The 17,049-nt window shown below is 34.0% G+C and overlaps 2 protein-coding genes across 2 annotated transcripts in view; one reads left to right on the plus strand and one right to left on the minus strand.

Moving 5' to 3' along the window:
• Window positions 1–4,657: 4,657 nt before the first annotated feature.
• On the minus strand, window positions 4,658–16,695 carry LOC139486472 (NTF2-related export protein 2-like). Its single transcript, XM_071271357.1, has 4 exons — window positions 16,591–16,695; window positions 14,720–14,806; window positions 13,026–13,170; window positions 4,658–5,090 (listed from the first exon to the last, which is right to left on the minus strand). Exons 1-4 carry the CDS (start codon window positions 16,612–16,614, stop codon window positions 4,933–4,935), a joined length of 414 nt encoding a protein of 137 aa, XP_071127458.1. The 5' UTR covers window positions 16,615–16,695; the 3' UTR covers window positions 4,658–4,932.
• LOC139486471 (malate synthase-like) overlaps window positions 16,660–17,049 on the plus strand; it is a 32,526-nt gene continuing 32,136 nt past the window's right edge. The window contains exon 1 of the mRNA XM_071271356.1: window positions 16,660–16,748. The gene's annotated coding sequence lies outside the window, so the exon portion shown is untranslated. The remainder of the gene's footprint in view (window positions 16,749–17,049) is intronic.

A 17,049-nucleotide genomic window follows, 5' to 3' on the forward strand; every position in this document is an offset into this window, starting at 1 on the left:
TAATGTGTCTTATGTTATGGATAGACCGTTTGTCTATCTGATTATTATATTTAAGGAATGACTGTAATATTTTTTCTGTCTATGAAGAAATAACATAAAAAATTTGGTGCATACTGAATAACGTGCGTAGCGGGTTATTTAACAGTGTGCACCACATTTTTATGCCCCACCTACGATAGTAGAGGGGCATTATGTTTTCTGGTCTGTGCGTCCGTTCGTCCGTCCGTCCGTCTGTCTGTCCGTTCGTCCGTCTGTCCCGCTCCAGGTTAAAGTTTTTGGTCAAGGTAGTTTTTGATGAAGTTGAAGTCCAATCGACTTCAAACTTAGTACACATGTTCCCTATGATATGATCTTTCTAATTTTAATGCCAAATTAGAGTTTTTACCCCAATTTCACGGTCCACTGAACATGGAAAATGATAGTGCGAGTGGGGCATTTGTGTACTGAGGACACATTCTTGTTTATGTTATTTCGAATACAGAAAAAATAGTAGTCATTTCTTTATAATTTAATTCTAAATTCCATTTTAAACCGTAGAAAACGATGAAAAAAACGTTGATGACGTCACGGTCACATGACTAAATTATGATAACAAAATAACGTCAGCCAATCAGAAGACGTGTTACATCCAAAATTAGATTATAAGGAGATAACTGAACTGTTACCATAAAAGAGAGATGAAAGAAACCAAAGGGATTTTGAACTAAAGTCAAAAATAAACTGACAATGCCATCATGGCAATAAAAGATAAGGAAGAATAGAAAACACAACACAAATCACAACAAAGAAAACACCACCAAAAAATCAGACTGATCTCAAGTGCTCCTGAAAATTTAGAAGAACCTGCTCCACATGTTACCATTCTGTAAACGTTTCAATTGTTTGACAGGCTCCTACAATATGGAAATAAATGACAGTTTGTAACTGTCTTTTGAGGTGGATATTTGCCAAAATTGCTGGTTATATGCTTGTCATGTTCTTGTATCAGTTAGTATTAGTCCAAGCTATGGAATTGCAATGGGTCCATTGATGACTTTATGGAACATAATCAGGCATGGATGACTTTATGGAGATAATCTCTACCATTTCTGTTGTGTGTGGTTCCCAGGTATATTCAAGTCCCACAATGAATTGGTATGCACAGTATTTGATGTTGGTGTTTGATACTTTTAGGTCACATTAAAATTTATAGGATTAAATATTAAACACATATACAAGATCTTGAGACAGCAACAATAGTGATGAGTGATTGAGGATGGCTTAAATTCTGATTGTAAATGATACACTGTTATAATCACAATTATTTAAACTCAAATTTTGAAATTTTTTATATGAATTAACAGAATTTTTCTCAATATCTCATATTAGTCTAAATGACAAAATCCTAATGATAAATGCACACTATAAATTCTGAATTTACAGTAGACTGACATGCATGCTGGGTAAAATAAAAGAAACAATTATCTGAAGAATACTAAAGTGTATGATTCTTGACCTCATAGTGAGCAAAAGACCACAAAGTTGGTTACACAAGTTTATTGGCAATAAAATTATCAGACATGTAACTTTTCAGGGATGGCTAAATAACATTCAGGTATATTTCTTCGCATGTCATTAAAGAAGAAAAAATTTGAATGCGGCTTCTGTCGCAGAAAGCTTGACATAGAGATAGTGTATGATCCAGTGGCGTCGTTAGTTCATTTCTAAAAAGCATTTTTGTTTTAGAAGGTGGAAGACCTGGATGCTTCATACTTTCTTTAAAGATGCCTTATGATACGAAGTTTCCGGCAGTCACATGTCAATCGTCCTTGACTTCATTTTGGTGGTTCAGTGACTACCGGGGTAAGTTAAAGATTTTTTGTAATGTCAATTTCTCTCTTATAGGTAAAATAATAACTATATTTGGTATGTGCATACCTTGCCAGGTCCTCATGCCTGTCAGACAGCTTTCACTTGACCTTGACCTCATTTTATGGATCAGTGAACAAGATACTTTAAGCAATAGGTTAACTATATTGTATGGAATGTTTGTAAGATGTCCAACTGTTGTCTGATCTTGATCTCATTTTCATGGGTCAGTGGTCAAAGTTAAGTTTTTGAGTTGTTTTTTTCTGATACTATATGCAATCGGTCAACTTTATTTGGTGTATGGAAATATTTTTTATGTACATTTTAATCTCACCAGTTTTATATGTCCTTGACCTCATTTTCACGGTTCATTGCTCAATGTTAAGTTTTTATACGACCGCAAAATTTTTTTGGTTGTATATTGGTATCAGGTTGGCGTCGTCGTCTGGTTCGTCGTCGTTATCGTCGCCGTCGTCCGAATACTTTTAGTTTTCGCACTATAACTTTAGTTTAAGTGAATAGAAATCTATGAAATTTTGACAAAAGGTTTATGAACACAAAAGGAAGGTTGGAATTGATTTTAGGAGTTGAGATCCCAACAGTTTAGGAATAAGGGGCCAAAAAGGGGCCCAAATAAGCATTTTTCTTGGTATTGCACCATAACTTTAGTATAGGTAAATAGAAATCTATGAAATTTTAACAAAAGGTTTATGACCACAAAAGGAAGGTTGGGTTGGATTTTGGGAGTTGGTCCCAACAGTTTAGGAATAAGGGGCCCAAAGGGTCCAAAATTGAACTTTCTTTGATTTCATCAAAAAATGAATATTTGGGGTTCTTTGATATGCCAAATCTAACTGTGTATGTAGATTCTTAATTTTTGGTCCCGTTTTCAAATTGGTCTACATTAAGGTCCAAAGGGTCCAAAAATAAACTTAGTTTCATTTTAACAAAAATTGAATCCTTGGGGTTCTTTGATATGCTGAATCTAAAAATGTACTTAAGATTTTTGATTATTGGCCCAGTTTTCAAGTTGGTCCAAATCGGGGTCCAAAATTAAACTTTGTTTGGTTTCATCAAAAATTGAATAATTGCATGGGGTTCTTTGATATGCCAAATCTAACTGTGTATGTAGATTCTTAATTTTTGGTCCCGTTTTCAAATTGGTCTACATGAAAGTCCAAAGGGTCCAAAATTAAACTATTTGATTTTAACAAAAATTGAATTCTTGGGCTTTTTTGATATGCTGAATCTAAACATGTACTTAGATTTTTGATTATGGGCCCAGTTTTCAAGTTGGTTCAAATCAGGATCCAAATTATTATATTAAGTATTGCATGTGCAATAGCAAATATTTTCAATTGCACAGTATTGCGCAATAGCAAGAAATATCTAATTGCACAATATTGTGCAATAGCAAGAAATTTTCAAATTGGAGTTATCTTTCATTGTCCAGAATAGTAGTTGAATCAACTTAAATCATTGTTTTATACAATATACAATGTATATTCACTTTTACTACCAACTGATAAATTAAAACAATCTTTACCATTCAGTGATAACAAGCACTTTATTTTACATTTTAATATTTTATGATGTATTTAAATGAGTAGTTGTTGTTGCAAACTCCATTAGAAATTTGAATTGAGATCAGTTTTGGAAAAAGGGAAAGGGGGATGTGAAAAAAAATGGGGAGGGGGTAAATTTTTCTCATTTCAGATTTCATAAATAAAAAGAAAATTTCTTCAAACATTTTTTTGAGAGAATTAATATTCAACAGCATAGTGAATTGCTCAAAGGCAAACAAAATATTTTAAGTTCATTAGACCACATTCATTCTGTGTCAGAAACCTATGCTGTGTCAACTATTTAATCACAATCCAAATTTAGAGCTGAATTCAGCTTGATTGTTGTGTCCATACTTGCCCCAACCATTCAGGGTTCAACCTCTGCAGTCGTATAAAGCTGCACTCTGCAGAGCATCTGGTTGTCTTTTGGTCTGTTTTTAAGCATTAGGTCAACTGTATTTATGTATGGAAGGATTGTAAGCTGTACATGTCTGCATTGCTTGGTTCATTTGACCTTGACCTCATTTTCATGGTTCATTGGTTGTTTAGTTTTCTTTTTTAAGTCTGTTTCTTAGAAACTATAAACAAGGGGTCAACTATATTTAGTGAGTTGAATGATTAAAAGATGTATTTCTCATTTAGTTTATATGACCTTGACCTCATTTTTTTTGGATCGTGTAAAGTTTCATATGTATGTGATAGTTGTAGTAAAGATTTATATCAAAGGCTGTCAACATAATATCAATGGTTAGTAAAGAAGGCGAGACATTTCAGCGAGTGCAATCTTGATATAAATGTGTATGAACAGCATGAATATTAACTCAATAAGGACCTTGGCTATAGGTGACTATGAGAAATGGTTTTTGCCCATTATTATAGGCCATATGTTGACCTATAGTTGTTAATTTCTATGTCATTTGGTCTCTGGGGAGAGTTGTCTGATTTGCAATCATAAATCTTTCTAATTTTCACATCTTTTAATTCACCATTGTCTTTTAAAAGAATTCAAGTATGGATCCATGAATTTTATAAAGGATTTGGTACATAATTTCCCAAAATACAGACCTACAGACAACAGTATACCATAATACATCCTGTAAACGGGCATATACAAAGTTACCTGTATCAGTGGAAGGTATGGAGATAGAGTTATATAGGAAGAGTCCTCCTTGTCATTAAAGTATTAAGAACTTGAGATTTTATTGGTGGTCACTGTGGATATGCATATTATTAAAAAAAGAATATTCATGTAACAGATATTTATTTGTACATTGTTCGTCTTTACTATTTGACAAATTGCTTTCACCTTCAAACTTCATATTTTTGGTACCTAGTTCTAAGCATAAACTCATTGAAGGTTGACCCAGTTTTAGACATGCAAGCATCATCAACATTCATTAATCTTCTCGATATATCAGCTGCAGTTGCCATCCTTTCATTCAAGAAATTTCAAATTGTCATAATCTTCCAGAAATGTTAGTTGTCACTGATGAGCTTCCATAATTATCAACTGTAATTTTCATTCCTGAAATCTAAAGCTGTCACTGACAATCTTCCATACATTATTTACTGAAGTCAAAATAAAGTTTTGATGGAAGATTTTAGGTTTTGCCTTGTCATATTTCACTGTGCCCAAGGTTTTAACACAAATAGTCATCTGTCCTCCTGATATTTGATCTAAAATATATATCAATAAAAAATGGTGGCATTAATATTTTCACAAGTACATTAAAGACAATCTTAAAAGTATGTGTTTTAATTTTTTTTTCCAATTTGTATGTAGACAAGTTTTGAGCTGTTATAGTATTGCAGAGTTCCCGAAAAGGGGTGGTCCTCAGGATTTTACCACCAAAATTTGCAATAGGACTGACACTGAATAAGTTAAGCTGAATAATGAGCATAAGTATTTGACTAAATATATTTTATAGACATAAACCAGATGCTCCGCAGGGCGCAACTTTATACGACTGCAGAGGTCGAACCCTGAACAGTTGGGGCAAGTATGGACACAACATTTAAGCTTGATACAGCTCTGAAATTTGGATTGTGATTAAATAGTTGACGCAACATAGGTTTCTGACACAGAATGAATGTGATCTAAGAACTTAAACTAAAAAAAAAACCCAAAAAATATTGAACATTTACCTTTTATGGTCCAATATCCAAAATCAAAATATATGATTAGATTTAGCATACCATAGAACCCCAAGAATTCAATTTTTGATGAATCAAATAATGTTCAATTTTAAACCCTTTAGACCTCAATGTGAACCAATTTGATAACCTGGCCCAAATATTAAAAATATAAATGCATGGGTTAGATTCAGCATATTGAAGAACCCCATATATTCAATTTTTGTTGAAATCAAACAAACTTTCATTTTGGACCCCAATTTGGACCAACTTGATAACTGGGCCCATAATAAAAAATCCAAGTACATGTTTAGATTCAGTATATCAAAGAACTCCAAGAATTCAATTTTTTGTTTAAATCAAACTAAGTTTAATTTTGGACCCTTTGGACCTTAATGTAGACTAATTTGAAAACAGGTCCAAAGATTCAGAATCTAAATACACGGTTAGATTTGGCATATCAAAGAACCCCAATCATTAATTTTTTGATGAAATGAAACACAGTTTAATTTTGGACCCTTTTGGCCCCTAATTCCTAAACTGTTGGGACCAAAACTCCCAAAATCAATCCCAACCTTCCTTTGTGGTCATAAACCTTGTGTTAAAATGTCATAAATTTCTTTTTACCTATACTAAAGTTATTGTGCAAAAACCAGGAAAACTGCTTATTTGGGACCTTTTTTTGGCCCTTAATTCCTAAACTATTGTATAGAAAACTCCCAAAATCAATGCCAACCTTTCTTTTATGGTCATAAACCGTGTGTTTAGATTTCAAAGATTTGTATTTACTTATACTAAAGTTATAGTGTGAAAACCAAATGTCTTCGGACGATGACGACAACGTCATACAAATATAGGACAAAAAATTTTTCAATTTTTGCTGTCGTATAAAAAGATCAAGTAACCACAAAAAATACAATTTTTCCTCCATGATAAATCAAAAAAAATTGTTTCAGAGAAAAAATTGAATGAATGTATCCACACTGCTTCTTAATTCATTAGGTTTATAAATTATTCTGTGAATACAAGGTGTACTGTTTCATTAATATTGCCCCATTACCATGATTATTCTGTGAATACAAGGTGTATTGTTTCATTAATATTGCCCCATTACCATGATTATTCTGTGAATACAAGGTGTATTGTTTCATTAATATTGCCCCATTACCATGATTATTCTGTGAATACAAGGTGTATTGTTTCATTAATATTGCCCCATTACCATGATTATTCTGTGAATACAAGGTGTATTGTTTCATTAATATTGCCCCATTACCATGATTATTCTGTGAATACAAGGTGTATTGTTTCATTAATATTGCCCCATTACCATGATTATTCTGTGAATACAAGGTGTATTGTTTCATTAATATTGCCCCATTACCATGATTATTCTGTGAATACAAGGTGTATTGTTTCATTAATATTGCCCCATTACCATGATTATTCTGTGAATACAAGGTGTACTGTTTCATTAATATTGCCCCATTACCATGATTATTCTGTGAATACAAGGTGTATTGTTTCATTAATATTGCCCCATTACCATGATTATTCTGTGAATACAAGGTGTATTGTTTCATTAATATTGCCCCATTACCATGATTATTCTGTGAATACACGGTGTACTGTTTCATTAATATTGCCCCATTACCATGATTATTCTGGGAATACACGGTGTACTGTTTCATTAATATTGCCCCATTACCATGATTATTCTTGGATCTTGTAGAAATATTTCTATTCATGCTATTCATCTTAGCGTTCATTTCAAGATACCATGTTGGGTAGGCTGTTGTTTATTCAATGTTTACCCCATCCTTGGAATTCATTCTAAAATGCGCTGTACTTATTTTAATGGATTTCTGGTGTACAGACATACAGAGAAATACAAATTTTCAATTTTCGAAAAAAAAAAGAAAAAAAAATCTTTTACGTTTGTCCTGTTTGTATACAGAATTCGGTAAAAGCACAAATTTGTAAAATCACAAAAAAGATGGCGACGTGTTGTGGTCGTCCTCCGGACAGTGGTCAGAATTCCAATTATAATGACGATTCAACAAGTCCAACCTTTTCAGAATTAGTGTCAGTAAGACTTAATAGCAATTTAGAAGGTAAAACAAACGGAACATTACCAAAAACTGATGCAATTGATGTATTGAACTCATCTCAATGTGACTAATGGTTCGAGTCCCAAAATGTAAACAATGACATTAGCCTGTCCAATTCACAAGATAGTATTACATTCAGTCAAGACTCATACATTCCATCGCAGCAAACTATAATGTACTTAGATAAGGTTTTAGATGGCCTTCCCAGAGAAAAATACATTGACATGATTGTGCATACTTTAAAAGGCAACGAATCATTAGTAACTTGGTACCGAAATATTCTGCTATCACGGGCGGGCGAGATAGAAGGGTGCCCAAAAGGGAAACTTTGCAATAGAAAAACCACAAATAAATCTAGTAGCATACAAAAATACGCCAAGGATTGTTATATTCTACAAATGTTTACTGAAGGCGACGCCTCTGAGATTGACTCTGTTTTCAGTAGGTCGGTTAATTCAACAAGTGACAATTTGCATAATGATACCATTTGTGAACAAAACCCCGTTAACCAGGTTGATATTAACAGTACATTGCAGTTGCTAATTGAAAGAGTCAATGGGTTAGAAAATATTTTAAAAAGTAAAGACGGGATTGAAAAGAAATTAAAAGCAAAAATTGAAGAACTTGAAAATGTTATTGACGACAACAAACGTCAATTTGAGTTACTAAAAGCTGAAATTACTCCAAAAATAGTGAAATTTGAATCGGAACTCAAGACCATGAGTTGGTTAGCATCTGACGTGGGCGAGTTCAATTTTATGGCACATAGTAGTAAAATGAAAGAAATCCAATCGGAAATCAAACAAAATCGTATCGCAATTACGTCGTTACAAAAAACATTCAGAAAAAATCAACCCGTATTGAACCCCAAAATACTAGTAAATAAACAACCGTCAACAAAAGGTACGAGTGAACACATGTCTACACCTATGTGTCCCGTTAATACGAATAAATCCACTGTGTCAAATGTGTCAATCGATTCATTGATTACAACCGAAATTGATCGTATGATGTATCAGATCGACCCCCAACAATCCGATCCTATAATACCTGGCGCTTACGACTCTGTAGATTTTCTAGAACATTGCGGTAAACGCCCAACAGAAATCATTGAAACAGACAATAATGCTGATTTAATTACGCCATCTTGCGGAAAGGAAATTGCAAAAGCAACGAACACGAACATAAAATGCGATTCATATAGAGACAAACTTTTAGAAGGCATAAACGAAAAAGCTAACTGCGTAGTTACTAAATTGGCCAAACCATTAGAACCCGCTTTTCAAATTCCCGTACGTATCAATGGTAGTCATCATGATCCCAAACCAGCAAATGAGAACTTTACCGGTGTAAGCCGTAAACGCACGTCCAGATTTTACATTACAAACATAGATCCTTCCTCGAGTAAGGAAGGCCTATTGAGCTATGCGAAACAACGGGGTGTTAATATTACGCACGTCATACTATTCAAACCACGCAAAGGAAGAATTTCCGGTAGAATAAACGTTACGATGGAATCCAAAGAATTACTCCAAAACAGTGAGTTTTGGCCTAACAACATTATCTGTCGACCTTGGTATAATAATCGTGCATGGAACGATCGCATTAACAACGAGAATTCAACGGAGCCACACCACTATCAAGATGGCTCTTAGTTACATTCATGTACATTCTCGATATTTAATAACTATAATCATGCTTTCTCTAGTGACTTGGAATGTACGTGGTATCATGTCATCATCAGTCTGCTTATCTGAACTCTTTAAGTATACGAATTGTGACATTGCCGTATTATCGGAGCATAAGTTATTTAACCACTCTCTGCAATTTCTTAACACATTAGATAATAATTACCATAGTTTAGGTATAGCGGATACAAGTGTTAATATTGAAACCAGTAAATGTGGAAAAGGTGGCGTTGCAATTATGTACAAGAAAACATTGAAGTTCAACATAAAACCAATTAACTGTCCCGTCTCCGAAAGAATACTAGGAATTGAAATACAGTGTAACGAAAACTACTCTATATTTGTTTTTTCGGTCTACTTACCCGCAGACAGTAATATTCAGAATTACAAATATGAAATGAACATTGTTGAAGATTATGTCAGCAACTTTTCAAAATTTGGTCCTGTAATTGTAGCCGGTGATTTCAACACTAGTTGCAGAGTAACCGACCTTGGTCGAACCAATGTGAATAAATCAATCGTATTTTCAGATTTCATGTTAAGGAATAACATTATCCCGGTTAATGCAAGCACGCTTAGAGATGCTTCATCATTTACGTACATTCCAACTCGAACTTTACTGGATTACTTTTTGGTTAGCGAGGAATTAGCTGGTGACGTAATTTCCTGTGAAAATATTCCCGAAGGAACATTAAGTCTTACTTCGGATCACCTACCTGTTTTCTTGAAACTGAGCATACCGTATGTTTGCAATTCAACAAACAGTTGCAATAATGTTTGGCCGTCATGGCGCAAAGCATCGGAAAGCAGTCTTGGTGCATACAACGAACTTACCAATAAAATAGCAGATCAGCTCTTGGACTTGCCGTTATGTAATTTGTCCGACTTAGATACACTAGCTTGCAAACTTACCGATAAATTGAAAGACTGTGCAAACGAAACAATACCGTCGGGAAGCTTTAATCCCAAAACTAAGCCGTATTGGTCAGATGAAGTTAAACAAGCACATACAGCTGAACGTTTGGCTCGTAGGAAATGGATTAACCAAGGCAGACCCCGAGGGGCGAACTTTCCTTCCTACGTCGAATACAAATCTGCGAAAAACGAATTCCGGAATCGTCAACGTTTTGCCTATAATGCCTACATGGACAATACTTACCGTGAAATCGACGAAGCAGCTGAGTGTGATGTCAGACTCTTTTGGCGCTTAATATCACGTCAGAAAAACCGTAAAACCAACCAAATTTCAGAAATACTACATCACAACCGAAAATGTAAATCTCCAGAAGATATTTCAAATGCTTTTGCTGACTTTTATGCAGACGTTTATACACCAACTGAAAACTCAAAATTTGACAATGATTTCAAGGTTCATGTGACTGAATTCGTAGATCGCACACTCGAGTCATGTGCAACAAATAATGGCCTCCTCCCAGGAGGTGAAATAACCTTGTACGAAATCGAAACAGTGGTTAGAAACCTCAAGCTACGAAAGGCACCAGGATATGACAAGCTGCAAAACGAACATGTGAGATACAGCGGTAAAAAACTACATACAGTCATTCTCCGTATTTTTAATGCAGTGATTAGATTCGGTCGTATTCCGTTTTGTTGGAAGCATGGCTTATTGATTCCATTGTTTAAAGGTAATGGAAAGTCCAAACAAGCGCCCGAAAACTACCGTCCTATATCGCTATTGCCAATAATGTATAAGCTGTTCGAAACTATATTAAAGAAGCGACTATTAACCTCTTTGCAAAATGATTTGTTTCCAAATTTACAACAACAAGGCTTTCTTAATGGACTTAGCTGTATCACTGCCTCCTTCAACTTCCAAGAAACTATATATTACCTTTTAGAATTAGGATGCAAATTGTATGTTGCGTTTTTGGACAGTTCCCGTGCGTTTGATACGGTGTGGCATAGCGGCCTAATTTATAAATTGTACCAACTTGGGATAAATAGTAAAGCTTTACAAGTGATTTCTGATTGCTATAGTGATATAACAAGTGCCGTTTACGTCAATGAACACGTATCAGTACCCTTCAAAGTCCGACAGGGCGTCAGACAAGGCGGTGTACTATCGACCATCCTGTACTTGGTGTACATTAATGACCTTTTAAATGAATTAGAATTAGTTGGAACCGCAAATATTTCAAATATTCGTACAAGTAATCCATCATTTGCTGACGATGTAGTTTGCATTGGTACTTCGCCACAAAGACTCCAAAATATGTTGAATTGTGCGTACGATTATTCACTTAAATGGAGATTTGAGTTCAATCCTCTGAAATCTGTTATCTTAGGCTACAGAACTGAACTAGATCTTGTATTCAATCTAGGTGATAAAAGTGTTAACATTTCAACTGAGACCAAGCATCTTGGAATATTAAGGACGGTTGACTTATCACCGAGCACAGATATTCAGCATTCATGTAGGAAGGGTCGCAATGCTTATTTTGCTATAGCCGGTACTGGATCTTGTTTGTTAAATCCGTTAACTGTATGTGGCCTCTACAACAAAATTGTTATACCTGTGGTACTTTACGGATGTGAGCTATGGAACGGGATAAAACCAAAAGACTTAAGGTGTCTTGAAACTTTCCAACATTTCATTGTTAAACATATTCAAGGCTTTCCGAAACGAACACGGTCAGATATGTGTGAATCTATGACCAACCTCGAGAGACTACCTATACTAGTAGAAAAACGGAAATTGATGTTCCTGTATAAACTTTGTGAAATGAAGGCCCAATCACTTACCAAACAAATTTTCATTTATAGACTTTTTCAGTATTTCGGAGATACCAGTAGGAAACAACATGGATTCATCCCAGATGTAACTAACATTTTATCAAAATATTCACTTTTGAATTTTTTGAATAGCTATATGTTTACCGGCTGTTTCCCAACCAAATTACAGTGGAAAAACATTGTCAATGGTGCGATTAACCAGCATGAGAAACATCGAAAGGAAGAGCGAATGCGTAGTGACAACGATTTTACACGATTTCTAAGATTGTCTGAGAACAATGGCTATGATTTTATATGGCAATATGCAAAATATACTGGCAGACTTCGAACCGCTAAACATGTAGCTAAACTTTGGTCTACTCCCCCGACTAGCGGAAACTGCAACTTGTGTGGACACTTTGTTCAAGATACACTTTACCATCAAATTACAATGTGCACAGAACTTCAAACACAAAGACACTTGCTATATAAAAGATTATCAGAAATGACTAGTGACAATTTCTTATACACACTGCTCTCAAAATCAGACGAGTACGTGTCCTGTTTTCTGCTTGGCAATCACGAAGAAGCTCTATTGGACTTTTTAACACCAGAGCATTGTTTAGACGTCCTTAACGAAGGATTTTCCTATCTTACATACTGTAGACTGTAAATACTTTTGAATTCAAAATATTTAGTGACATTAATTCTATTACCTAATTTCAAAACTTTGTAATTGTACATAATTTATATGCATTTTGTCAATCTCCTTTAGGAGGAAATAAAGTATGATGATGATGATGAGGTTCTTCTGACAACTTAGTTTACCAACAGTAACAGACTTTTCGTAGGGATTTTTTCAACCCGAAATAAGTTAACAGGTGTATTGATAATTTTTTGCATAAGGTCGATATCTAACGCAGGTCATTAAATGCATCAAAACAAACCTGTTAATGGCTGACAATCAAGAGAATCAAGATTATGTTCTGAGGTAGGTATTGTATCATAGAATTTAATGATCTCTTCTAAACCCTTTACAGCATTGCCATTCCATACAACAGTAGCTGAATCTAGATATAATTTCTGTAATAACTGTAAATAAAATACATGTTTTACAATAGGAATAAGGAGCATTACATCAACATGTATCACAATTAAAAATATAATCATTAGTGATCATTAGAATGTAAATTGTAAGCTTATTCAACATAATGTACAAATGCTGTATGCAATTCTTTAAACATGCATTGTTTTATGTTATCTTTAATTAAGTCTATCATACATTTACAGAGGAACACTAAAGCCAAATTTGTGATTTTTGTAATACATGTACTAGTACATACATGTATATCACATTTTTGAAATATCAATGAATATGATATGTATATACATTTAATCAGGCTAATGCCAGAAGGTCACATTCAGAAATCTGTAACCATATGATATTTGATATTTATTTGAGTCAATCTTGCAAGAAATTAGGACATTTAGCATCTTTAGTAAGTTATTGTAATTCAATTTATTTTGAATCGTCATATATTCAGGTTTAGTTTACAATGGTTTAATTGTATGTTTGTGTTGAATTCCTCTTTAAATGAAGGTAAATTCAGGAAACCACTTCAGAGGCATGAAAGTGTTGTTCTATTTCTTTATTAGAACTTCTCTTACAACTTGACCATGTTGCTTGATATTAAGTTCAATCCAATTGAGTGCACTGTATAAAGCAGGGTTCAAAATTGATGCTGGTCCGGTGATACTGAGACCAGTAGAATTTGCGTCAGACCAGTAGGTTTTATTAGCTGGTGGTCTGTGGGACCAGTAGAAATTTGCCGATTACATCATTGATTGCATTGCTATCTCGATTTGTTTACAAAAACATTTACCTGCGAAATCATTTACCCGGACTGGGGGTTCTAATTATTACAATTGATAAAGCTAATTAATATCTTGGGTGCAAGTACTTCACAGCAACATAAAATGTGGAAATTTCTGGAAGGAGTTAAACCGTCGGACACAAAATAAAAATAAGTGACATGCAAAAGGAAGATCAGATTTTTTTTATAAAATTGACAAAAAGGAAACAAATATAAAAAATCCTGTGAGAAAGATCGTGAATAGTTAAATTATATTGTCGATTGCAATGTAATAAATTGTATAACATGTGACAAATTTGCAGTGACAGACCTAATTAAGAAATGTATTTTTGCAACAGGATCTTCAAATTTTAAGTTAAATCCATGTCAACGCTCGTGAACAATCAGAACAGCACAAAGAATCTACAGGAATAAAGGAGAGGAAAGCACACAAGAAACCAAAGGCAGGGAAAATCACATGAATCATTCAAATTCAAATCAAATCATTTTAAATTTGCGTTTCTCAAATGAAATTCATTTTTGCAGGACCAGTAGAGTTGGAGCCGGACTAGGAGATTTATTTTTGTCCACTACACAAAATAGCTTAAATTAGACTCCTGTAAAGTGACACACTTCTTAAACACAGATAATATTTTTATTGGAATGTTGTTTATAATGGTTAAATTTAACAAAATGTGACTTGGATGGAGAGTTTTTACATTGGCACTCATACCACATCTTCCTACATACATATATATTAGGTTACCAGTACACAACATGGTACATACATGTCTTTTCTTGTCTGTGGTTTCATAATACAGTTTGGAGAACTGCTCCCCTGCTTCTGCTGCTTGATCTACTTTGGTGCTGAGCTCCTAAATAAATACAACAATACATTATGTAAATTATTACAATTACTGTAATCTAAAAAGAACAATTCACTTCACAAGGTATTTTTTCATGATGGCAAAATCTCTGACAGTGCAAAAACAATGATAAGCTGTGGCCCTTTTTGTGGGGAAAATTTGGTTGATTAAATAGGAAATCACTGAAGCTTGAATGGAGCTGTCCCCCACCCCCTTTATGAGAAGTTAACCGCCATTGGTCTTTGAGAGAAGCTCTACTGTGATCGATAGTCGAGTTTGACATATTTATACACTGTTAATGCTAAGATTTCAAACGCCTGTGAACTTAAAACCAGAGATATAAATACATGTGGTATATATGTCTCTAGTTTAAACCCATTAATATGAGGCAGGCATTACCTGTAAATGGGGACGAAGTCTGTATGAATTATTTTTTTGTAACTTAAATATTTGTTTAAAAAAAAAAAAAACAGAAATACCGTAACGTTTCCGATTTTGGTTCTGTTGTTAGGGATTTAGTTGTGACGTTATTTAAATTATGACGTCATATGCAATGTAAACAAAGAAACGCTATCATCAGGTAACGTTTTTTCATATCAAGGAATTATTAAAAATGAAATTGGTATTGCGTGTTCCTTCCTATTTTATACTAGACTGATAAATATATATTTTACTCAAAGTTTCATACAAACGAGACCGGAAAAAGGAAGTACATTGTACATTTCTGCGCAGGTCCGGGATTTCAAAACACGACAAAAAAAATTTGAACGATTTTGAGTTCATTAGTACAATGAAAAATTCGGGAAATTTTCCCGTATTTTTTTTTTTATTGAATTTTCTACTGTTATTGGGGACTCCGTCCCCATATAATTATTGAAAGGACAGCATGAATTAGTCAATTTATATGTATTTTATAACAGAATGCAAGTTCTTATTATTACGGTACTAAAGTGAGGGTGGTAATGGGGGTACCTTCATGTTGAATAATGGTAAAAATTCTTGCCAAATGACGTAAATGGTAATTTTTGGTGTATGACAATAAAATGTACACTTTCTTTTAGACGATAAAACTTCAACTGATTTTGACGAATCAATTTTTTTTTCTTTCCAAAAATGAAAGTAACGATAATTATTTGAGACCTCTGAAGAATCATGATAAGGATATTTTGATGAATCACCGTAAAATTTTAACCAATTTGAGGCTAACGGTAGCTGAAATGACTGTTTGATGTTCAAGGGCATTACAACCCTCATAAAGTAGACGCATTATTCACATTATTCTGAACCTCACTTAAATAAGACGTACGTTAATAAATTTCGGAATTTATAGTAATCTATATAGTTTGATGTCTGAGACTACTATAAAATTATAGTAGTCTCAGATCATGTTGATTATCAATATCATATTGATCATGGTGTTAATTTTTCAGCACACAATTTCCAAATCAGGCAAATGTTACAATGTACATGATGTATAATTTATAAATGTTGTCAGACCAGACAACTCTCCACAAGAGACCAAAATGACACAGCAATTAACAACTATAGGTCACCGTACGGCTTTCAATTTTATTTTTTATTGAATGGGGAAGAGGTGGGTGTGGGTCAGCATTGTTTCAGTGCAACCCTCCCCTATCTGAAGTATTGAAAAAATTGCATGTACCCCCATTGAGACAAAAAATAATCTATTTCATGTTTGAGAGATATTGAAACTGAAAATTTATAGGTTAAAAACCTTTACATAAATTTAAATTAATATAACAGCTATAACATGCTATAGGAATAAATATTACAGTATCAGACAGTGAAGATGTCATGCCTCCTCTGTTGTAAAATTTCCGGGATTGACTCTAAAATTAATATTTTGTCTTTTGTGTACCAGTTGCGTAGCTGCAGGGTACCAGTTAAGAACTGAAGAGATTTTTTTCACAGGGCCTTGACACTTTGATAGGTAAATTTGTGTATTTTAAATCCCATGCTCTCCGAAATGACAATAAAAACTGCATCCTGGTGATTTATTGACTTGTTCTGACAGCATGCATTACACTGTCATTCAGTCATTCACTCAGAGCATTTCTTTTCGTTGTCCCAAAGACAAAAAATTATATGACATGGGGGTCATTGCCGAACTGCCAGTGTCACTGATCAAGCTTTACATGCAAATTCAGTTATTTTCCATTAATTAATTCAAATGAAATTATTTTCAGTTTTGACACTTTGCAAATCCCTTACAATGAATTGGTTATATACTT

Source organism: Mytilus edulis, chromosome 8 (assembly GCF_963676685.1).
Source record: "Mytilus edulis chromosome 8, xbMytEdul2.2, whole genome shotgun sequence".
Lineage (NCBI taxonomy): Eukaryota > Metazoa > Mollusca > Bivalvia > Mytilida > Mytilidae > Mytilus > Mytilus edulis.